At 51.4% G+C, this 24193-nt stretch overlaps 2 protein-coding genes across 7 annotated transcripts in view; one reads left to right on the top strand and one right to left on the bottom strand.

Annotated features, from left to right (window-relative positions):
- The first annotated feature begins 351 nt into the window (after window positions 1-351).
- Window positions 352-3503, top strand: GPR3 (G protein-coupled receptor 3). Its single transcript, XM_024554843.3, has 2 exons — window positions 352-469; window positions 1477-3503. The coding sequence occupies exon 2, from the start codon at window positions 1482-1484 to the stop codon at window positions 2472-2474; it is 993 nt and encodes a 330-aa protein (XP_024410611.2). The 5' UTR covers window positions 352-469; window positions 1477-1481; the 3' UTR covers window positions 2475-3503.
- Window positions 3504-10587: 7084 nt separating this feature from the next.
- WASF2 (WASP family member 2) overlaps window positions 10588-24193 on the bottom strand; it is a 67951-nt gene continuing 54345 nt past the window's right edge. For all 6 annotated transcript variants that reach the window (XM_053919993.1, XM_024554436.4, XM_053919991.2 and 3 more), the window contains 6 exons: window positions 24032-24185; window positions 21818-21935; window positions 20692-20822; window positions 17908-18060; window positions 15471-15988; window positions 10588-14513 (listed from right to left, as the gene is read on the bottom strand). In XM_053919993.1, coding sequence (XP_053775968.1) covers window positions 14356-14513; window positions 15471-15988; window positions 17908-18060; window positions 20692-20822; window positions 21818-21935; window positions 24032-24185 — 1232 coding nt within the window. In that variant the 3' untranslated portion in view covers window positions 10588-14355. The remainder of the gene's footprint in view (window positions 14514-15470; window positions 15989-17907; window positions 18061-20691; window positions 20823-21817; window positions 21936-24031; window positions 24186-24193) is intronic.

The raw sequence follows: 24193 nt of genomic DNA on the forward strand, positions 1-24193 counted from the left end.
CAGGCTGCCTTTACCACTTGAGGATCCCACCACCCCACAGCTTATCCGGGTCCCCTTCTCGCTGCACCCCCCGCCACATACCCCACAGCCTCTCTGAGACTTTTCCAAGACTCGCTCACCTGTGCCCCCCAAACCCCCGGCCCGCAGAGGGCGCCGCGTCAAGGACGGCGCAGGCCGAGTCGGAAGGGGCAGGGCCGCGGCCACGGTCGCTTTTTATGAATGGGGGAGCAGGCGGTGCGAGGCCTTATTATTATGCCGCGCGACGCGCTCTGCGACCCAATATGACGCGCCCATTGGTTGGCCGAGGCGCTGACGTCACCAAACCGGTGGTCGGGGGCGGGGCGAGGCCGGGTGACTCACGCCGCTTCTCTCGTGGCCGCGGGGGCTTGTCGGGGTCTGCTCACACCCTGCGCTGCCCAGACCTGAGTGGAACCTTCTCGCGCGGCCTGTCCGCGCCCAGTCCCGAGAGGTGAGTAGCGGTCCCCGCCGCCGTCACCAGGTGTCCGGGAGGGCAAGCAGGTTGCTGGGGAGCTGGGCCGGCGGTCGGGCTTCCAGCGACCGGCCAGGGTCGGAGGTCAAAACCTGGAACCCAGATTCTGGGCTAGCAGGTGGGACCCAGTGTCCCGGTACTGAGCTCCATCAGCGGGGTGACCCGGCGCAGGGTGAGCACTCCTACAGGAACCCGAGGCCCTGGAGGGGCTGATGGTTATCTGAGGTTGGGCTGGCAGGAGGTGGCTGGGACGGGGACCTAGGCGTCCGAGAAGGAGGAGGTGTTTTACTTAAGGGATCCAGACATCCAGGCAGGAGGGGACTGACTCAGGTATCCAGGCTTCCAGCAGGGGATATGTGTTCCAAAGACCCAGAGGTGTCTCCAGAAAGAGGGGTCTGGCTGGGCAGAAGTCTGGGCCGGTATGTGTTGGGGGGAGGGGGCGCTGAATTTCTAGGTGTTGTTATCCCAGGAGTGCAGGGTGGGGGCGGCAGGAGCTTCACGCGCACTCCCTGGGGGCGGGCGGGGTCTGGGGCTGGCATTTCTGAGAATCCTGAAGGGTCTGGTGAGCCTCAGAAACTGAGCATCATCCTTCCTGGTATGCAGGGAGCAGAGCTGCCCTCAGCCTTATAATGTGTTTCCCTTCCCCAGTCCTGGCCTTTCCCAGCATCTTCTGGATCTTACTAGCCCCATCCCTTTTGGTAGTCCTTCATCTGGTTCTCTGATTACACACGTGGGAGGAAGAGGCCTGCAGAACCCAGGGAGTTGGAAGGGAGAGTAGAGACCTAGGACCAGGATCTGCTGGGAGCATGGGAGAAGACAAAGGTATCTGGGAAGGAGCCCTGGGGTATAAGTGGGGGAGAGACTTTGGGACCCAGCTAGCTATACTGAGACTCCCACCAAGTATCCAGATATGCACTTCAGCTCTTGCAGACCCCTCTACTCAGCACCTAACCCTGCCAGCTTCTCACAGGGCCTTTCTCCTACAGGTACCATGCTGTGGGGTGCAGGCATCCCCCTGGCCTGGCTCTCCACTGGCCCAGACAACATGAACGTGAGCAGCATGGGCTCAGCCGAGGGGCCCACAGGCCCAGCTGCACTGCTGCCTTCACCCAGGGCTTGGGATGTGGTGCTGTGCATCTCAGGCACCCTGGTGTCCTGCGAGAACGCGCTGGTGGTTGCTATCATTGTGGGCACTCCTGCCTTCCGTGCCCCCATGTTCCTGCTTGTGGGCAGCCTGGCCGTTGCAGACCTGCTGGCAGGCCTGGGCCTGGTCCTGCACTTTGCTGCTGTCTTCTGCATTGGCTCGGTAGAGATGAGCCTGGTGCTGGTTGGTGTCCTGGCAATGGCCTTTACCGCCAGCATTGGCAGCCTACTGGCCATCACTGTAGATCGCTACCTTTCTCTGTACAACGCCCTTACCTACTACTCAGAGACCACGGTGACACGGACCTATGTGATGCTCACCCTGGTGTGGGGGGGCGCGCTGGGCCTGGGGCTGCTGCCTGTGCTGGCTTGGAACTGCTTGGACACCCGGGTCACATGTGGCGTGGTGTATCCACTCTCCAAGAACCATCTGGTGGTCCTGGCCATTGCCTTCTTCATGGTGTTTGGCATCATGCTGCAACTCTATGCCCAGATCTGCCGCATCGTCTGCCGCCATGCCCAGCAGATTGCCCTCCAGCGGCACCTTCTGCCCGCCTCCCACTACGTGGCCACCCGAAAGGGCATTGCCACACTGGCTGTGGTGCTTGGCGCGTTTGCTGCCTGTTGGCTGCCCTTCACCGTCTACTGCCTGCTGGGCGATGCCCACTCCCCATCCCTCTACACCTATCTTACCCTGCTCCCTGCCACCTACAACTCCATGATCAACCCCATCATCTACGCCTTCCGCAACCAGGACGTGCAGAAGGTGCTGTGGGCTGTCTGCTGCTGCTGTTCCTCTTCCAAGATCCCCTTCCGGTCGCGTTCTCCCAGTGATGTCTAGTCGCAACTGGTGAACCTTCAATCCTGATCACTACAGAATTCCAGAATGTTAGGTCCTCCAGGACTACATTCCAACCTCCCCAGCTCCACACCCCCGAGACCCAGCTGGTTCTGGAGTTCTAGGACATTGGGTGTTTCACAGGATTTTGTTCAGAACCCTGCAGGGCCCAGCTGGCTCCATGGTTCTAGAATGTTCAGATGGTCAGAGTTCCACTCAGAAATCTCCCACAGCCCAGCTGGCTTGGAGTTCCAGAATGCTGCTGGGTGTTTTACAGTGCCATTCAAGTCCCTGGGCTTCTCCCTCCCCTGACCTTGACCATGTCACTTTTTAGTTTCTGAGCTAGAGTCAGAGATGTTAGCCACTCAGTTGCCTAGATAGGAGAAAGAAAAAAAGATTTATCTATCTATCTATATATATATATGTGCACATACAGAGAAAGTATCTATTTATTATTTATTTATTCATGAATTTATTTATGGGTATAAGGGGAAAAAAGAGACCATCACCTTGAAATCCAGGCCATACCAGGGTACCCCCAGTCCCCACACCCCCATTTCTGACCTCAGTTCCTAGAAGGGGGAAAGGGAGAAAGAGAAACCACATATTTTGCTTATTTTTGCTTATTTTTTATTGAGAGATCATAGAAACCAGAGCCTTCTCCCCAGACCTGCCCCTCTGGGGTTTGTGAGGGGAACACACCAGCCTCTGGTTTTTTATTTTTTTAAGAAGCCATCTCACCTGAGCAACCGAGAATTCCTCTGCGCTAGGGGCCTGCTGCCCTCTGGTGGCGGTTTGGGGGAAACCAACCTGGCCAAGCAGCCAGGACCAAACGTGGCAACCCCAACGCCACTCCAGCCTGGCGTCCAGCGCCACAGCCATTACCTGGGAGCCAGGCCTCACCCTGAGGTGCCCCAGAGGAGGCAGGATGCGAGCCAACACCTGACCCCTCTGCCAATCTGGGTATAGCCCCCAGTGCATTCCCTATTCCTGTATCTAACCCAACCCTCAATAAAATGATTTTGTAATAAATGTTTCTTTCTGTGTGTGTGGAGGGAGTGGAGTGGGGCCTGACATGGGAAAGCATGGAATGGGAGGACCAACCCACACCGGTGCCTGTTGGGGGACATGGGAAGCTGGAGATCCAGAGTGGAGTGTGGCTGGCAGGTGACACAAGTGACACTCCGATCCCAGAATGGCAATCTGATGGGCCCCACTGCTCAGACACGGGCACTGCCAGAGAAAGACCCTCACCTGCCCCTGGGGGACAGGAACCAGGATGCTGGACCCTTCTTGAGTTGAGGATGCCCACATTCTGCCCACATTAGCTCTAGTTTGGAGCTTTGGCATGGAGTATATACTCAAAGCACGTCAGTTTCCTGAACAACAGCCCCTTCTCATCATGGGTATGTACCGTGTGCTAGGCCCTGTGCTAAATGACAGCGTGTGTTACCCCATCTATGCCTAGCAAGCCTCCCAGGGCACAGGCAGTATCTTCTCCATTTTACAGATAAGAAAACTGAGGCTGAGGGAGTATTTGTGACTGGCCCAAGGGAACATGTTTCCAGAACCTGAGCTCTGGCCTCATCTCCTTTCCTCCCAAGCCTGGGGTCTAGGACGTTCTGGACTCTGCTTTGTGTTGGGGTTCTTTCTCAGAGCCAGCACCCACATTTTGGAGGTGGTTGGATGGGGCCTAATCATTCTGAAGCTGGAATAGCTTATTTTTCATGCAAAGTGGAGTGACAATAAGTATGTACATTTGAAGACATAAGTGTGTAGGACCCTGAGTTAGGGGTTTTGGAATCAGAAACAAAGTGTTCGAAGGGTCAAAAAGAAAGGGGGGAGGAGGGGAGAGGAGGTAAGGAAAGAGCCCTGGCTGGTGTACTGGTGTAGCTCAGTGGATTGAGTGAGAGCCTTCGAACCAAAGGGTTGCTGGTTTGATTCCCAGTCAGGGCATATGTCTGGGTTGGAGGCGCCCAAGAGGCAACCACACACTGATGTTTCTCTCCCTCTCCTTCCTTTCCTCTCTCTAAAATATTTAAAAAGAGCCCTGGCTGGTCTAGCTCGGTAGATTGAACATGGCTGTGAACCAAAGGGTCGCCAGTTCAATTCCCAGTCAGGGTACCTGCTTGAGTTGCAGGCCTCTCAGTGGGGGCCACATGAGAGGCAACCACACACTGATGTTTCTCTCCCTCTCTTTCTCCCTCCCTTCCCCTCTTTCTAAAAATAAATAAATAAAATCTAAAAAGATGTATTTAAAAAGAAAAAAGAAAAGAAACAATGTGTCAAGGGCAAGAGCAGGTTTGGGGTGTGGCTGAAGAGGAAGAGTCAGTGGAGGGCAGGCCTGGCTGAGCTACACAGGTCTGAGCTACACCGGGCTCCAGTCTAGGCACGAAGTGGGGAGGCCCCACCAGGGCAGGATCAGCCTTCTCTCTTCTCTCCCCACCTTCCTGGAAGGTCCCTAAGAAAACACCCCCACTCATTGAGCTTTGGGACAAACATTTCACACAGTATCACAGGAGGGTGGTACTATTGCTCTCCCCATTTTACAGAAGAATAAGTTGAGGCTCTGAGAGTAGAGTGTTCATTCATATACTGTTGTCCTTGTAGACAGCTTAAATTCTAGCTGGGGAAGATAGTAATAAAGAGCTAAATTTTAAAAATGTGGTACTATCAGAGAGTGGTAAGTCCTCTGAGAACAATGAAGTAGGGAAGGGACACAGGGAGTGTGTGTAATCTTTCAATGAGGTGCCCCAGAAAGACCTTACGGAAGCTGACGTTTGATTTGCCTAAAGTTACACAGCTCGTAAGAAGCCGAGCTGGGCGCCATTTGACTCCAAATCTGTTCCTTTCCTGAGTGAGGGAGTGGGTTTCTGGAGCAGCTCAGAAATGGCACATAAGAAAACCAGGGCAGGGAGCCCTGTCTCTGGGCTGGGGAAGAGTTGGGGTCTCCAGGATACTCCTAGACCTTTGAGAAGAGTGGTGGAGGGAAGGGCCTCCTTACTGCCTCCCCATGCTCCTCAGGAGACCCCAAGACCAGAAGGACAGGGACCAGTGCCCAACCTACCCTGGATGGGCTCTGCCCTTGGCTTCTGCATTCCAGCTTCAGTGCTCAGCAGGGCTTAAGGCTGGCCAGCCTCCTATCTTGGGGTGGGGGCCGTGGTGGGCCCCAAGCTATGAATCCCCTGCTGTCTGTCTGGGTGTAGTTGGGTAGATATGAGGTATTTCTGGGGGACTGCGTCTGGAGTCTCTGCCTCGGATCCCGGGCCCACCCTGAGGGGTGTCCGAGTCTACCTGGGGGTTGAAGCTTGTGTGCGCACGTGATGGCTTCTGCCTCCTCCCACGTTCTTCAGATACATCTCCAGATCTCGCTGTATACCACCAGGAAGCCTCCCTGGCTAAGCTGTCACGTAGCTGTGAAGATGTGGTTTCTACAACACACCATGCTGCACTTCCCTTGAGTAAACACTTACGGAGAAGTCTTGCCTTCTTGGTGAGAATGGGGGCCCCTGAAGGCAAGGCTGTGCATCCTCCCTCCAACCTAGCGTCCCTGAGAGAGGGGACATGTCTGCACCCTTAAACTGAAGCCTTCTATGTCTCTTTCAGCCTTAGACTCATCTGGTGCCCAGCCTGGGGCTCCTCAGGACAGCATGCCTGTGTGTGCGTGTGTGTGTGTATGTGCGTGCGCATGTGCGAGTGAGTGCATTTTGGGGGTGAGTAGCCAAGACCTCCAGCCTCTGCCTCTGCCAGTTTTCCAACCCCATGCGCAGCTGGGCTCCCTGGACTGGGGGAGGCGAAGGCAGGGGCCCAGAGCCCTGCCTTCTTACTGGAGTAGGCCCTGGGGTGGAGGTGGGATCATATCTCCTCCCCTTCTTTCCAGGTCCTGTGTGGGGGAGGGGGGCAGCCCCGGAGTGCTGAGCCCCTGCTGGGGCCATGACCGTCTCTCCCTGCATTAAGTGAGGAGACAGCAGCTATTAATATAAGATGAGTTCACGGGCTCACAGCTTCCACAGGCTGGAAAACAGGCTCTCGGGGCCGGGGGCTGCGGCAAGTCTTGTCTGTCAGATTCTCTCCTGGAGCCTGCAGCCCTCCAGCCCTGCATCCCCCTGCTCCCTACATGCTGAGACCTGTGCGTACACAGGCACATGCACATGGGCACGTACACACAGACACACACAGGCAACACACACAGGCATACATGCGGGGGTCCAGGCCCTGGGCTGTTCAGAGAACACACACATGCATACTCACCCAAACATGCATGTATAAAATAACCATATGTATCTGCACACTGGTACATTTGCGCAGACATATCATCGCACACATGTATACAGACCATGTCAACTTCATATGCACATGGTTACTTGCAGGAACACACACTTGCCCTTGCACATGTGTATACACACACAGACTTAGCCTTGCATACGTGTGTGCACATGGGTTCAGACATGCTCACATACCCAGACCCATTTGCACACCATTGTACATCCAACGTATATACAGACACGAAACTGCACGTGTGTATACAGATGGTATCCATAGTCATGCATGCACATTTGCATACAGGACATTTAATGACTTGAAGGCCTGTACATAACCTTTTGCACACAGTGTACACAGTTGCACAGGCTTCCCACTGCTGGCAATGCTCAGCAATCATGAACTCACAGGCAGACCCTTGGTTTCTAGCACCGCCGAGCTGGTTCGACCTCCCCTCCCTGCCTCTCCCCTCCCCCAGCCTCATGACAGGCAGCTCCAGCTCCTGCCAACCCCAATGCCTGCCTTCTGGCTTCCCGTCCCCCGGGGGTCCCCAGATCCCTGATTAACCCCTTTGCTAATTGGCCACCAGCCCCTTGACTTTGCTGCAGGCCTTCTCAGGAGCTGGGAGCAAGAGGCTGCAAATTGGCCAAGCAGGATGGATCTGGGGAATAGAGTGCAGGGGCAGGGTGGGGGTGCTGTAGGCCCACTGCCTGGCTGTAGCCAGGCAGGGCACCCCCTACACCAGGGCTGGGGGAAACACTGACATATTTTCTCAGGAGGTCACGTGTATACAGTCCCAAGAAGCCATCCCTTTGTGCACATCTACACACACACCAGTTGTGTGCATGGGCATGCCCCACCCACTTCTTCACACAAATGAACGTGAACAGTTGCACATACCCAAGTACACTCATGAACAAACCCAGTAGGCATGCATGCAAAATCTTACATGTACGTAAATGCACCTGGCAAGATATGCCAAGACCATTCATACAGGTGTATCCAAACATACTTCACCTAAATGCACACAGTCATGTGCACAGGCTTGCAAACACATACTTACATGTAACACATGCCTATGAATGTGCTCCTAAGTATAGTTGCAGGCATGCACGACCATACACCCACATGTGTGAGCACACACTGTGGAGTCCAGGCATGCACGTGCACCCCTCACACGTGTGTAAATACTTGGATGAACAAGCTACCAGGTGACTGCAGCATAGGGGGAAACCCCTGTAGCCTGCCTCTGGCTTTGCAGAAGAAAAGCAAGTTTAAGGTTGGTGCAGTCTACTCGTGGGGGTGGGGAGTGGTGGAACACCCAGATTCCAAGTTGCCTTTCTTACCTCCGTGTTAACGCTTAAGCCTGGGACTTCCTCTGAGTTCCCCTCAGCCTTCTCGGCTTCCAGGCAGAAGGGCGGAGCTTCTGGCTTTAGCCTCTATAGTTCCTATCTCCTAGGCTCTGGGCCCAAGCCCACAGGGGGGGTTCTACTCCCATGCAGGCAGGCTGTGCATTGGGAAGGTTTCTATTTCCGTGCCTGATGCCAACTTGCTGTGTGACTTTGGGCAAGTTGTTGGGCCTCTGTGCCTCATTTCCTCATCTGTAAAATAGCAATAAAAAGCTTTGTGCTGGTAATCCTCCAATGGACTGGCCTGAGGAATTCATGGGGTGGTGTTTATGGACGCCTTACTCAGGCACACGCACCTGGGGGGAGGCATGAGTTCCCAATATGGTGAGATGCCAGAGTGGATGCGCCAGCCTACATGATGATCAACTCCTCATTGAATAGGCGAGGAAGCTGAGGACTACAGGGGGAGCAGTAAGGTGGGAGCTTAAAGATCTGACCTTTGACCTCAGTCTGCTCCCGTTTCTAATGTAATGTATACACAGTTGCCAAGGTAAGTGGAGGTACAGTACGGACGATTCTATCACAAGATTTCTTTGGGTGTGAAGGGTTTTTGGTGGGATTTTTTTTGTCCTCCAGCTTCAGAATCCCCTCTACACACCCTCCTCTCCTGGGGCGGAGGGGCAGTCCATGGCGAGCACCTGAAAACGCTCTCAGCCTTGTGACGTAGCAGGGAACTAGCTGACAGCCACCCCCAGAACTTAAGAGCGAGCCAGACTGCCCTGGCCACTGGGCGGCCAGGAGGGGGCAGTGAGGAACTGGCAGTGCGAAGGGCGGGGTGGCTCCTGAGCACTTTGCCTGCAATTACGTGTATTCCTGTAACCGTGTGCAGATCTGTGTCCTGCATGCAGTGGGCAAGTGTCCCTGGGCCTGGGTTCTCAAGTGTGCCCACTGATGCGCTTGTGTGTACATGAGTGTGCACGACAGTGTGCATCTGAACAGGTGTGTGCTATACTAAGCAGGGTGTGTCTGTGGGAAGCCCCAGGTGATACCTAGGGAAAGATTAGGGTACTTTCAACTCTGAAAGTCTACAATGGCTAGGCCCTCAGTCCAGATTGCTTGATTTTAAAGCGAAAGCTAAATGAACCATTACTTGTAAAACTGGGCACCAGGAAGTAGGGAGACAAGAAGGGAAAACCTTTAACGTGCCCCTTGCAATGCCAAAGACCTCGATTGTTTGGAAAGCTGCTGAAAGCTGGTTAAGTTGCACGGTGGACAGAGCACCAGCTCTGGCTGGAGGCCCACTCCTGGCCAGGTATGTGATCTTAGGAGGCAAGGCCACTTTACCTCTTTGAACCTGTTTTTCTCAAGTGTAAAATGGGGGGCCCTTACCTCGTAAGGCTGAAATAAAGTTATGTAGTTTGGGACAAGTAGTGGGTACTCAGTAAATGCTCATTCTTCTCAGGATTAACCCAAGAGGTGAAGTGACTTGCATAGGGTCTCAGCTTCAAGTGGAGAAGCCAGAACGCAAGTGCAGGCCTCCTGCTTCCCAGAACCACATTCCTCCCTCCAATTCCCCAGCAAGGGCGGCTCCAGACACCACCATTTTGTCTTCTCCCAGGGCGGGCGTCTGGCTGCCTGTCAGTCACTGGCCTTGGGAAGCCAAGTGCTGACTAAACAGAGGCCTGAGCAGGAGGGTGGAGCGAGGGGCTCCACAGGGGCGCGCCGGCTCCCGTGCCCCCTCCCCTGCACCCCCACCTCCAGGGATGAGCTCAGAGCGGCTGGCGCAGCAGTTGCTGACAATTCAAAACTTCTGCTAGCTCTCCTGGGACGCCAGTGGGTGACTCGCTGAACAGACCTGACCAGCAGTCACCTACCCTACTCCCGCTCCTCTCCCAGGCCACCTCACTGCTTCTGCTTGGGCCTGGAACTGGGCGTCTGTTTGTGAATTACCCCCAGGGACAGTTACACGCAGCAGCTGTGCTCAGAACAACCACAACCGGTGCTTCCTGGGTAGGTCATTTTGGGGGGTCAGAATATAAACCCAGCCCCCTCACCTGGGAGAGGGGCTTGTAGCAGCCTGAATCTTTTCTTGGACTCCATTGTAAATCGCTCTATTTAAGGGAAGTTGCTTGGGTCTGAGGCAGACAAGATGCCGGCCAGATGCTGGGAGGCAGCATCAGCATTTGGCCTGTGTTTCTCTTCTGCCTGACCCAAGGAGTTACCAGCAGTTCACCTCCCCTGGTCCCAGCACACTCCTCTCCGCTGAGGGGAGCCTGGGGATCTGCGCCTCTAGGTCCCTCAGTTTGGGCGTCCTCCTACATCAGAATGGTTTCTGGCCTTCATACCCACCTTCCGACCAAGGTGCACCATCCACACCCAGAGGCCTCCTGCCTCCTAAGCCCGCCCACACTGGACCTCCCTCTAGAGCTCTGACAACCACCTGTGCCTCTCAACGTGGCCCCCTTCTAACCACTTCTCCCATTAAAAAAACACACACCAGAGGTGGCTAGGTGGCTACAAAGATTTTATCAAATTATTTAAAATATTGGCTTGTATACAGTTACATGGAATCTCCAGGTCACTGGGGAGCTAAAGTACGCACATGAGCCCAGCACAGAAGCAAATGAGACCAGGCTGGGAGCCCCAGGGCTTTAAAAAACTGGACATCCTTCTGAGGACCTGAGTAGTAGGGCAAAGGGAAAGGGTCACTTTGGGGTTTGGCTGAAGCCCACTGCTCAGATCTCTACTTGAAGCTCCTTCCCCATCCCTGGGGAAAAGGGACCCATTTTCAGACTGCATCCCCACTATGTATGTGCTTGCTCCCTAAAATCTCGATGTGGCAAACACACCCAAGAATCCACTGGAATAGGTCCTTATAAATATGTTTATATCAGAGAAAAGAAGGCACTTTGGGAGCATTATGGCTCACTCTCCTACATGTACATCATTCTAGACAGTAAGTAAAAACTGGTTAGTTTCTCAAGTGAGTTAACTGAGTAAAGTTAATAACATTGTTCCCTAGCACTCACTGAGGCAAGGTGTGTCTCTAGGCAACAATACCTGGTCCCCAGGTCGGCAGGACCCCAGTAGAGCTCAAAGCCTGATGCCCCTAGGAAGGCTGACTCGTCTCCTGAGCAAAAGCCCCTGGCTTTGGGGCACTGTCCCATCCCCAGGCCCTCAAGACAGGTGAGGGAGTTTGCAGTGGGAGGCACGCTGAGAGCAGAGCTAGGACACGATGGGAATGCTTAAGCAGGGTCACCAAAGCCACAGAGACCTCAATCTGTCCAAGCTGGCACTGCAGAGCTGGAGGATCGGCGCCACGGGAAGAGATTTCACATTAGCCCTGACAACACCGCCTCAGCTCTGCGGTGACATTGGCCAGGGTCATTTCTGAGGGCGCTCAAGCTTCCGGAGGCAAGCTGGAGCTTGGGTTGGCCGCTCTGAGTTTCCAAGGGATCAAGAGCCTGCTCCTCCCAGAGGCTGCTCCTTTGGAATGTACTCATCTCATAACCGGGGCAAAGCCACCAGTCACTTCTAACACTGCTTGTCGGTTGGAAGCTGGACCCCAGGGCCACAGGAATGGGGGCAGGTCCCCTGGGCTGAGCAGACCAGGAAAGGAGGTGGCTCGCTGGCTTCAGTGCTGGAGTCCTTATGGGCCCAGCATAAATAATCACTAAACTCTGCATTCTATAATTACAAGAGTCCAAAGATACATGATTACCTGCATAGAGTCCTTTATCATCTTAAAGGACTCTAGGTTTAAAGAAGCATGCGGGGGGGTGGTGGTGCACATATGCATAAGTAGAGCCCAGAGGGCCTCTCAGCTGACTGGGTCCCAGCCCACCCCCCAGCTGAGGAGGCTTCCCAAGGCCGGCTGCTACAAAGCTCCGAGCTTGGCTGCATAGACTTTAATGAGAGCGTCAGGCAGAGCTGTGCTGTTGCTCTCCGGGACTTGCAGATCATTACCAAACCAGCTGTAGGATGAGAACACAGCACATCGAAACCCTAGGAGGTCACTGAGCTAATGATCTAATCCTACGTTCTGCAAGCAGTGCCCCCCCTGCCTACCCCCAGACCTTTCCATCCTAGACTGTCCATTCCAGAAGCCAGGCCAACACCGCCCCCTTCAAGGTCAGAATGGCACTGGCTCCCCTTTTCCGGAAGGGAGGGGGTGGGGTAATTTAGTCAAAGCCATTAGGCCCATACTCTGGCCTGGCCAGGCCCCAGGACTCCTATTTGGGAGAACCACTGCCCTCTGCCTGTCTCTCTAACCCCTCCTGGGCTGCAGCCAGGGGCACCTTCAACGGCCATTTTAGGGTTCTGAAAAATGTACCTTCAGCTTCCGAAGTGCAAGGTGGGAAGCGAGGGAGGGGTACACACAGCCCAGTATGCTCAGCACCAGAGCCAGGTGCTGGCCCCATGCCAGGGACACCTGACCCGGGGAGAGGGAGGAGGGCACACTCTGGAGCGGTCCCAACAGGAGGGCACGCTGGCCCTACAAGCTCAGTCTCGGCCCTAGTTCAAGGGAAAAAGGCAGAGGGGGAGCGTTCAGCCAGGGCACAGCGGCAGTACCCATGATTACACACTCTCCCCAAGCCGGAGGGGTTTACGAAGGCTTTGGCAATCACTACAACCATTTGCTGTGCTGGGCAGAGGCAGATCCTGTTTCTCTTTGTTTCAGGGCTCTGAAAGCAGGAGAAGCCAGGAGAAGCCGGTTTCAGCAGAAGAGGCTACACAATAGGGCAGAAGAGAAGAAGCCTCACTGGCGGCCAAAGCTGACCAGTTTTTTTCTGAATAACAGCACCTGTGTATTAGCTCTGGGAAGAAGGGGGAAGGAGGGAGGGAACATCCCCGTGTGTAGTGAGGAGGGGAGCTGGAAACAAAACCCGGAGCCCCTCTGCTTTTCAGACCTCCTCATGGCTGCCAGGCCCCCCAGGCAGCTACCTGTGGTGGCTGCCAGCTTGAGGGACTGAAGTTTCTACAGTTGGCAGAACCTAGCTTAAATTGGGGAAATAAAAGGGGGAGGAGTTGCAGAGGAATTGAAAACAGCACCTGTCAAAGCTGCCCACCCCCTTCCTTCTCTCACTACCTCTAGGTTCCCCAGAGGGGCAGCTCCCAAGGCCATGTGGGTGGCTAGTGGTCACAAAAGGGAAGCAAAGATTTCCGAGAGGCTTCGCAGAAGGGTCTGAGCGGCACTGATGAGCCTGGCACAGGCCCTGGGCCCTCCTGTGGGACCCCCACCTATGGTGAGCTCCGGAGCAGCACAGAGTCAAGGATGCTCTGCCCAGGCTCCAGCAGGTGTCCACTATTTGGTCCCAGAAAGCACAGGTGACTTGGAATCAGAAACCCTGGGCTCTAGCCCTGTCAAGATCCAACTGTGTGACCTTGAGCAGGTCAGTTCCCATCTCTAGACTTCAGCATCATTAAAAAGGCAGGACCAACTAGTGCCCCCATCCTCCCCGTCCTGCAGTCCCAAGTCTTAAGCTTGGCTCCTGACATCCAGCAGAGGCCCAGACCCCTGTGTGTCAGGGCCAGTTTGGTCATAGGTATTAGAGGTCAAAACTGGGTGTCCAGAGGCATCTGATGGTGAGAAAAGGGCGTTTGAAGGACACCCAAACACCCTGCTCAGCAGAGGCAGCCTGGGAGGGAGGCAGCCACCTCAGTCTTCAGAAAGGCATCATTTCTGGGCAGAGGGGTTGAGACTTTTTTAGGGGCATGATGGCTCCTGGAGTAAGGGGGATCCGGATACAGAAACAGCCTAGCAAAAGGCAGCCTTACCCTGCTGCCCAGGGCAGAAGGGTGCGGCAGTCTGGCTGCTGGGGCGTGCGGCCCGCGCTGGCCTCTCAGCGCATGGGAAAGGGGCCAGCTGTGTCCATGCAGGCTTTAGGGCCAGAAGGTAGTCGGCATTATTCGAAGTGGCTGAGGGCAAGGATTTGGGGAGGAGACCACAGTTGAAAATGGCTCCTAGGGAAAGGCACCAACTCCAATTCAAACCCATTGAAAAGGATCAGCTGTGGGGTTTTTCCCTTCTCTTCAATACGCAAGAGTCACTCGAAGGGAAGAGGGAATGCCTCAGGGGCCCCCTGGGCCTGACCATGGGGGTGGGAGATACAAGCTGATCTGGAGGAAGCACTTGGACATATCTTTGGTAGCTTCAGGGAAGACTTTGGCCCCTTGCTATTCTTTTTTTCCTCCCCTTTTCTCCCACGGGACTGCTGGGGTAGGCAACAAAGAAGGCAGGTAGGAAGAAATGAGGTGGGAGCAGGCAGAAAGACTTAATCCGACCAGTCGTCCTCATCGAACTCAGAGGAGTCATCTTCTGAGTCACTGTACTCAACAGCAATACGACGGGACAAGATGGTGGCCACGTCGTTGCCCACAACATCCCGCTTCTCTTGTTCCTGCTGTTCCTCAACCTTGCGCAGCTGAAAGCCTAGTGGGAGAGAGAGAAGGGTTATGAAGAAGGCGAGTCAGTCACAGACCCCACACAGGACTGAGGAAGGGGGAACAGCCACTGTCTGGTAGAACATGGGAAAGGACAGCAGAAGAGAAGGATCCTCAGGAAAGGAGGAAGCAGGAAAAAAACAAAAACGAAGGTTTATGAAAGGGTGGCTCACAGGTATGTCTGAAAGAGCCTGTCACCCTTCCCCACTGCCAGTGCTCAGGCTGGTGAGGATGCACTGCTCATGAGGCTCCAAGTGGGGACTAGCCATCACAGCCCACCGAGCATGCACACAGTCTGCCCGACTCACTGACAACCACAGAGCTCAGCTGCCCTAGGTTGTCCCTTTCAGACAGTGCTTTCGTCCCTTGAGGCTCACAAGCAGAGGAAGCCGCTCTAGCCCCTTGGTACCCGACCTGGCCTCTGGCAGAAAGAATAAATGCTCCACGAGGGTGAGACGATGATGAGAGGAGGAAGGAAGGCAAAAAAAAGGAGACAGAGGGGGGACAGGGTTGGGGAGGGGGGAAGGGAGAAGGGAATGGGTGAGAAAGAGCGAAAGAGAGTAGAAAGAAATGACAGATGAAAGGCAAAGCAGTGCAGGACAAGGACTGACTGAGTTCAGCTGAAGAAGTACCCGCTATGACAGTGATTCTGGTTTTTCTCTGGGGCACAAAGTGGACACGAAGAGGCACAAAGCACAATTTTCAAGGAGTTCAAAGATCCCAGGGTGAGAATTCTTTACTTTAAACCAGGGTGAAGAAAAATCTAAATCCCCATATTTTTAGGGTAAAGTCTTCAGGCTGATTTGAAGCCTGAGGTCCCCACCTCACTCCATCCAATGAAAGCTATTCCCTGGGAAGGGAACAGAACCCCTCACCCAGCCTCTAACCAGTCACTCAGCTGCAGAAAGACAATGCTTCACGGTCCCAGACCACCACTGGGGTTTACCTTGACGGATGGCTGAAAGCAAGTCGCTGCGGGCGTCGCTCACAGGAGGCAAGGAGGACTTGGACTTGGGTGTATCAGAAAGTGGTGGTGGTGGTGCAGCAGGCTGGCCATCTGCACCACAGTAAAGGAGAGGAGGTGGCCCAGGAGGAGGGGGTGGAGGGGGAGGAGGAGGAGCCCCTCCTGTTGGTTGGGATAAGGGAAGTGGTGGGAGGGTTGGGTAGTCAGCTGCAGGCGGCGGGGGAGGAGGTGGAGGGGCAGCAAAATCAGGGTGAGGTGGGAAAGAGGGTGGTGAAGGTGGTGGTGGGGTAGATGGGGATCCAAATCCTCCAGGTGGGGGTGGGGGTGGGACATTTATCATTGGAGGTGGAGGTGGAGGGGCAGAGGGTGGAGCGAAGCCAGGCTTGGGGCCTGGTGGAGTGCCCAGAGGAGGAGCTGGTGGTGGATGGCTTGGGCTGACCAAACTGGATCTTTTGGGTCCAGCTAAGCCAGAACCCCTTTGGTTGTTGTCTGCTGGGTAGCTAAAAGGACAAAAAAAAAAAAAAGACCCACCATTACTTTCAGGATGCAAATATCCACCTGTAGGTAAGCTAATCTGTAAGCCTAAATTCATTGTGATTGACTGTATCATTTCATTTTGCTCAAATGGAAAGAATAACCTGGAAATGGTCACAACAGACCAACAATGAAATGGGCAGCCCTGTAAGGTAATGAGCTTCTCATCAGCAGAGAAGTCTAAGCAGAAATTGAGAAAAACTACCTGAAGCAGCAGAGAAGGGCTGGCCAAGATCATCACCTAGGTTTCAGCACTCTAAGAAAAGGTCCTCTCCTGAACCCTTCCTCTAAAAGAACAGTTAGGTTTTTAAATTTAAAAAAATTATTTATTTTTAGAGAGAGGGAAAGGGAGGGAGAAAGAGGGAGAAAAACATCAACGTGTAAGAGATTCATTGATCAGTTGCCTCTTGCACGCCCCCAACTGGGGACCTTGCCTGCAGCTCAGGCATGTGCCCTGACCAGGAATCGAACCAGTGACCTTTTGGTTTGGTCCAACCCACTGAGCCATACCAGTCAGGGCAGGAACAGTCGGTTTAATCCAGGAGCCAGGAATACGAAGACATGCAAGAATGAACCACCACCCACCCACCTTCTGTTCCTCGGGCTATTAACATTCACTAGATCTTATGAGGGCAGGAAACCCAAGCCAAGCTGACCAAACCTTGAGCGGGGTACAGATTTAGGCAAGGTATTTTCAGTGTTCATGTATAAAAACCTGAGAAAGAATGGAGGGTCTGAGGGTCAGCAGAGACAGGAAATGCATGTGCCACCAGACTCGAGCTGGGCTGAGAGGATTAAGGTGCACCTCTCCTGGGTCAGGGATGCTCAGCTGCAAGGTCTCAGGCCGTGTGTGAGGCCGAGGGCTTCTTTTTCCATCTTTGTATCTGCCCTGAACTAACAGCTGCTCCTTAGAAAAGCATCCATCTTGGAATTTTCCATAGACCTCCAAGCCTTAGCTGCATCTGACACAAAAACCGGCAGGAAGTGACTTGGGAGGCAGGAGGAGATTTGGGATTAGTGGTTCCAAGAGCCAAGAAAAATGGGTTGGAGGGTAGGAGGGATGCTTAGAGCACTGCCTTAGGTTTCCAGCTGAGGGGTCCCCAACATATCCAACCTCTGACAGAACAGTGACCAAGGAGAACAGGGCACCTGGCACCAGAGAGCTCAAAGTAACTGTGAGGAAACTGAAATGCAAACACTCCTAATGGCCCTTGCCGGCCAGTACTTGCTAACTCTTTCCCGGTATACCCCTGCCAGGGACACTGACAAATATCAAAATAAACAGGTTCTAAATTCATCTCTCCTTTCCCTTTGTTTCATTACTTCTGGAGAGTCTATCCCACAGTGAAATGAACCAGAAGCAACAGGAGAAAAAGGTGACTGTCTGCTAGGTTCCTAGATAATTGGACAAGGTGTCATAAATATTTTACAGATAGTAAATTATACTGCTTCAATTCATGCTGAGTTAAAGCTAAGTAAAATACAAGAGATTAGTTTGGTGACTTCTGTTTTTTTGGGTGTAGCTAGTAGTACAGAACACAGGCTCTGGAGTCACTGAGCTGCTTTCCAATCTGTTGGACTCTGCCTCTTACTGGCTCTGTGACCTCAAGTAAGTTCATTGACCTCTCTGTGTCTTGCCATTTACTCATCTGTAAAATGGGTACCTATCTCAAGATTACTCTTGTGAGGATTTAGTAACATATATACCATTTGGTATAATACCTGGCACCTTACCAACACTCGATAAATATTAATTATTTCTATTATCTAGACAGAATTGCCTGATATTATATTAGTGGTCCTGGCCTGGATCTGGAACTCTGGTTTTTTTCCTGAGTTTTTAACCACACAGAGTACATCTACCAGGAAAGGTACCACCATTTACCTGAATTCCGCAGGTGGTGGCGGCAAGCTGTCCTCAGAGAAGGAAGAAGGTGGAGAAGTGGAGTCTGACTGTGGTGGTGGTGGGTAGTTGCTTGCATCCATATTTTCCACAGAGCCGATGCTGCCATTCTGGTACACCAAGGTGGGTGGGTACCTGACAATGGACCCAACGTGAAAACTGTCATTTAAAAGTTCAGAGTGATACTCTTGGTTTTTTTTTTTGTTTTTTTTTTTTTAAGATTTTATTTATTTATATATTTTTAGAGAGTGGAAGGGAAGGAGAAAGAAAGGGTGAGAAACATCAATATGTGGTTGCCTCCCGTGTTCCCCCTACTGGGGACCTGGCCTGCAACCCAGGCATGTGCCCTGACTGGGAATTGAACTGGCAACCCTTTGCTTTGCAGCCGGGCGCTCAATACACTGAGCCACACCAGCCAGGGTTCTTGTTTTCTTAAGAGACCCCTCCAAAACGTATTTGGTACACAAGCTTTCACGGAGAAATAAAGTAAGTATATTCCCCATAGTTTTTGTTATACTAAAATTTTATTCTAGGGCTAAACATTCTATTGTTATCATCTCCCAGGTATTTCTGCTGGATTATTTGTTGGAATGGGATTCAACCCAGACTACCAAAATCATGCTGTTTCTTTCTCAGTGTTGGCTTTGTCAAAAACCCAGCAGTTCTGCCCTGGCTGGTGTGGCTCAGTGGCTGGAGTGTCATCCTATATACCGGAAGGTCACAGGCTCGATCCCAGTTAGGGCACATACCTAACCTAGGTCGAAGGTTTGGTCACCAGTCAGGCCATGTATGGGAGGCAACTGATGGATGTTTCTCTCTCTCTCCCCCACCCCCACTCCCTTCCTCTCTCTCTAAAATCAATGAATACATCCCCAGGTGAGGATTAAAAACAAAAACAAAAAACCCCAGCAGTTCTTTTAAGTTTTCTCCCAAATGTTAGCCTTTGGATAGGAGCAGCCTATCCCCAAATCCCAACGCTTGTTGGTGGTAAAGGGCAAGGCCAAGCCCCAAGGTGACTGGCATGCAGCCCGGTCCTGAGGTGGGCAAGCCTCTGGAATGCTCAAAGGCCAAGGAGGCATCTGACTGCAAAACCAAACTGAGGACAAACGCAGGTGCCATGTGGTAGTCAGACACGGTCTCTCTGTCAGGGCTCTTACCAGTAACAATGAGCTGCTGACTAAAGCGGGGTGCTAAGGCCTGGTGCTAGGGCTTGCCTCCTGAAAACCTGCCCCTCAGAACACTGGGCCCTGGGTGAATTTGCTCTGGGTGAACAGTAAACTTCCAAACAAGCAAAAAAAAACCCCCAACCAAACAAACAAAAAAAGCCCCCCAAAACCAAAACCCAAAAAAAACCCTGCCAAGCAGCAGCTAGCAAAATGTGGCCTGTCCTACCCGCTTCTTTCCACCATTGTGGGGTTCTAAGGAACACATTTAAAATAGACCCCAAGGAGAGGAGAGTTGGAGGGAACTAACTGAATCAAATGATGCGCTGATGTGGAAAATCCCCGAGGCCTGGAGCCCTCTGAGCCCGGCACATCTCTCTACAGGTTCGCCCACAAGCATGACCAGGTAGACAGCCATGGAGCCCGATTCCAAAGCTCTTCGACAACAGGGAAATGGGAGGCAAAGTCCTTATTTTCACCACCCCCATTCCATAAAAAAATTTAAAAAATTAAAAATAATTTTAAAAAAGCAACTCCACAAAATAGTTGGCATAAACTAAACACGCAAGCTTCTGGCCTTTGAGTCACTGAACCTACAACAAGGACCTGTCTGAGAAGATGGGACTCCACAGAATGAAAGTGGCCCTTTCACTGGGAGGTGAAGGTAACGGAGGCGCCCTCAGGGCCGATTCCCTGTAGAGAGAAAGGCTCGTTTTTCCTCTCGCCATCTTCCTCGCTCTTCAGAACAAATCTCTTAATCCAGGAAGAACAAGTGTCAGAGGTGTCAAGATTTTTAAAAGTCAAGATTTCATGGTAGAGTTATTTCTAAAAGCAAGAACAACTCAACTCTTTCCTTTCATCATTCCTAGACACCCGGCATCGGCTGGCACGGTTCTCTGACAGCCAGGATGCAGTGTATTTAGGGGAAAACCAGGGCGACATGCGCACCAAGCAGTCGTGGTAACTTGACTCTGATGTCACACAGGTTGGACACTAGGATAAGCATCAAAACGAGTTTTAAAACCACTCTTTTCCCTTTTAAGCCTCTAGTGTGACCTGGTATTGGGAAATGGGGTCAGACTGACATCCACCATTTCTCTTTGGAGATATATAGCCCCAACGCTGGCTGAGCGACCTTCCCCACACTGCCACTGAGGTCTGCTTTCCGTCCCTCGGCCAGCCTCTCCCCTGAGACTGACAAAGGCTGACTGAAAAGTTGCTTTGGTGATGTGCGTGGATTCCCTGCCTGGCCCTCCCCACTCCGGCGGAAGGCCCAGCTCTCCCAGGACTGCTTTTCTTTCCTTTCCAGTCTTTCCTTTGAGGTCCTTGGACAACCAGCGTCTGGCAGAGTCAGGGCACTAGAAGCCACGGACTCTTTTCCAGACCACTTCGGTCACCTCATTTAAACTGCTGAGTCTTGATTTATTTACCAAATTTTAATCACCAGATGGGTGCACTTTAAAGTAGTTGATTAACAGTGGTATTGATCGAAGCCATATAGCCAGACATCAGGAGCTGTGAAAGGTGTCACACCACAGCTGTCCGACTGATGTTTTCTGGCCCCTTCAAAGAATGCTACCAACAGTACAAAAGTGTCACCTACCCAGAAGGCCCCAGCTTTTCTTTGGATTCCACAAATTCTTGTCCCATCTTCATTTTCTCCCACTCTTCCTTACGTGTTTTGATTTTACGTGGGTTAACGTTCCCTCTGTTTGGATTGTCTTTCTTTTCTTTCTATAATGAAAAGAAATAGAAGATCCTTTGTAAAACATTTTCCAAAGTTGTCTACAATTCCATCCACCTTCATGGATGCACACCCCACAGATGACTTGCCTAGACAACATAGAGTAACTACAGAATTTATGGAATTACTGGGTTTCAAGTGACACAGAAGTCACCTAATCCAAACTACCTTCTTGGCTCAAACACCTCTAGTGATGAGAAACTCACTACCTTTTTGAGTAACTCATTCATGTTTTTGAGCAGCTCTAACTGTTAGGAAGTTAGTAAACAGCCCCTTGTTACTGGCTCTGCCACAAAGATTAGTGAAGAGAAGTGAGAAGTAACGACAGCTGTAGATGTCCGAGGCAGGTAGAAAGAAAGAGTTCAAACAAAACAGCCAACGAGGGATTCTTCAGCCTGTGTGGCTGCACTGGCCCCAGCACTCTCTTGGGCCTCCTGTCAGCCATGCTAATGGGATTGTGAGGTTGTAACTGGTAGGTCATATATGCTTATACACATCACTGGGAGTCTAAGGGGAAAGGAGCACCTCCTGAAACTAGGCCTATGTCCCTCCCCTGCCCCGCCCACCAGTAGTGAAGGTGTTAAGTGCTCCTGTTGCAAATCAAACACTGTACAGCCTTGTGCTGATCTCTGAGAAATGAGCTGCAAAACTGGCAGGGAAGGGACTAGCCTAGCTTGAGTGTCCAGCAGAGCCAGGTGCAAACTGCAAGAGAAATAAATGGTGAATAGAAAAGTCAATTTCTAAAACCCAGACTGAATATACTCAATTGTTAATAGTGCTGGGGGAAACAAACACATTTTTGGTGTGATTTATACTTTCATCTTGGTTGTGCTTGGAACGGACACATTTTTTTTAAAGAGTTTCACCTGGCATCCAAGCAAGCAACCACTTGGAATGATTACTTCACATAAGACTGGCTTCCTTTTTATCCCCCCTCCACAATCGTGCCTACTGATGTGTAGAACAGAGGCCCCTTTCCCCTCACCCTATGCTTTCTCTTCTCTTTCATGATATCCTTGGTGTCCTGCAGCATCTTCTCCTTCCAAAGATCAAAGAAGTACGAAGGGTCTGTGTAGAATTTGAGTGCCTCTTTCCCATCGTCCCTGGGATAGAAATGAAGATAAGTAGCTGTCAGTAGACAGATGAGCTCCAAACCAAATCCAATATTCCAAATACCTACCAGTTAGCAGTTTTTACACTCAGGAATCAAGAAGTCATTCAAATTGATTGCATACTTCCTCTCCCATACCAGCATTCCAATGCCCCTTGAATGCCACCTCTGTATTTATCTGGCTTTTAAAGAACCTTAGCCTTACTTTCAATTCCTGGCAGAGGAATCTGCATGGTCAGGACAAAGAATGAACTACAGCAGCAGGGAATCCTGATTATTTCTAATGATCTGCATGGCCACAGCCATCTGCCTGAGGATATCTGGATACCCTGGCACATCAGAGGGGATTTCTGCCACTGGTTCCCTTCCCTCTCAGCAATTTCCCTGGACCCTTTAGAAAGCATTTGTGGCTTCCCACCCACCTGAAACTTGTGAACATGTGTAGGTTCACATGTGTACATATGTAGGCAGCTGTTATTCCTCTGTGAAAAGAGATAACCACAGCATTCCACCTTCTTGCTCTCTTCTAGCATAGCTCAGCATCTGCCCCCAGCTCCCCAACCACTAGAGGGCCCCATTGAGAAGATGGCCAGATGTTTTATGGCAGACAAGATTTAATTACCATCTCTTAGTGCCTGTGACATAATAGAGTGAGTTACTGAGTATTAAGGTAGGAGTTATCTTTTAGACTCAATCACACTGGTTAGAATACTGCATTCTGGCACAAGTCTCTTTCGCTTTCCAGAAAGCATATGCTTAGGGGTGGACTTTTATTTTAATACTATTCTGAACTCAAAAGAATTGGAAAGGCAATTCTATGACCTGGCTTCCAATCCTATCACAAAATACAGAAAGCAGGTCCAAATCAAACACTAATGATTTTTATATTAAATCTTGTTGATTTAGCTACACCACTTCTCATTTCTGTTAGGCAAAATTCAGATAATTGAGGGGAGAAGGTTAAAAAGGAAAATACCAATACCTAAAAAATAAACTTGTTTTATATTGCTTGTTTATCCTATCCTACAGCACTCTACCAAACTCCCTTCAATATTAATCAGGTGTGTACTCCCTTCTGCCCTACAACTCCTCTGCCCAAATTCAACTAAATGATAAAGGCTGCAGAGTCAAATCTCTGTCCTACAATGCCAGCTAGCCCCTTCGAAAGCCAAGAGACATAACTTCACACAATAATAACATAGGAGAGATGCCATATGCTTTCTCGGTATCTGTGTGAGAAGCCACCATGCTCCCATTCCAGGCTCCCGGATCAGGTGGGCGTCCTTGAATTTCCCTGCACAAGCTCTACTTTGATGTATGCCCATGTATCACAGAAGATACCTGCCTCTAGTTATCTGTAGTTACTTTTTACCTGTTTCAAAGATATTTATGGATGCAAGCAAGATAAATATTCGCTTTCTGCCCCTGCTCGGTGGTTATTTGCAGGATGGTAACACTACCAGACCATTAGAGGGGAAAGGCTTGAAGGTGTCTATAAGGCTACCTTCTTTTTTTACAACCAGCCAGCAGTGTAGGTCCTTTCAGAGGGGAATGCTGAAAGGATGTTCAAAAAGTGAACAATATTCCTTTGGAAGAATGCCAGTCACTCCTTAAGCTTTGGAAGGACCCTCAGGGCCCAGAGCAGCCAGTCCACAAGGCCAGCCCCACTAACACGCCCAAACATCTGGTAATCTAGTGATTTCCGGGTAAGTGGGAGCCTTGCTAGAATGTTGCCCCTGGGATGCATGCTATAGGACTGTCTTATAACAAAGTCCTTTTGGTTCTATAATAACTAAATTCCTTGGAAGTAATCCAAGATGGACCTAGCTACACCAAATTAAACTCTGCAGCATGCAATACTATGGCAAACTTTCAAAATATATTACATTTACTATGAATTTCAGAAACCCAACAATAAATAGGTGACAATGTTTATGTGGTAAATGTTAGCTTCTGCTGCCACAAGCAACTCTGGGGTAGGTACTAAGCTTTTTGATACAATTCTCTGATGTAAACAATGTCTTTAAATAAAAAGACAATCTAATATTTTAGCCACAGGCCAAGAAAAGGAGGAGCTAGCCAGGTCACCTGTAAGGGGTAAGATTGTTGAGAGGTGGAGGAGCATCACAGGTGTTATATGTTTCCAAGACAGGCACTGGGAGAGAGTTTCTGTCAAAAAGCTTCTGGTCTTGCGTGGTCGAGCTTCGGAAGGCCTTCCGGGTGTTGATTCCCTGTAGTGACACTGAGAGG

This window comes from Desmodus rotundus, chromosome 3, assembly GCF_022682495.2.
Source record: "Desmodus rotundus isolate HL8 chromosome 3, HLdesRot8A.1, whole genome shotgun sequence".
NCBI classification, from domain to species: Eukaryota; Metazoa; Chordata; class Mammalia; order Chiroptera; family Phyllostomidae; genus Desmodus; species Desmodus rotundus.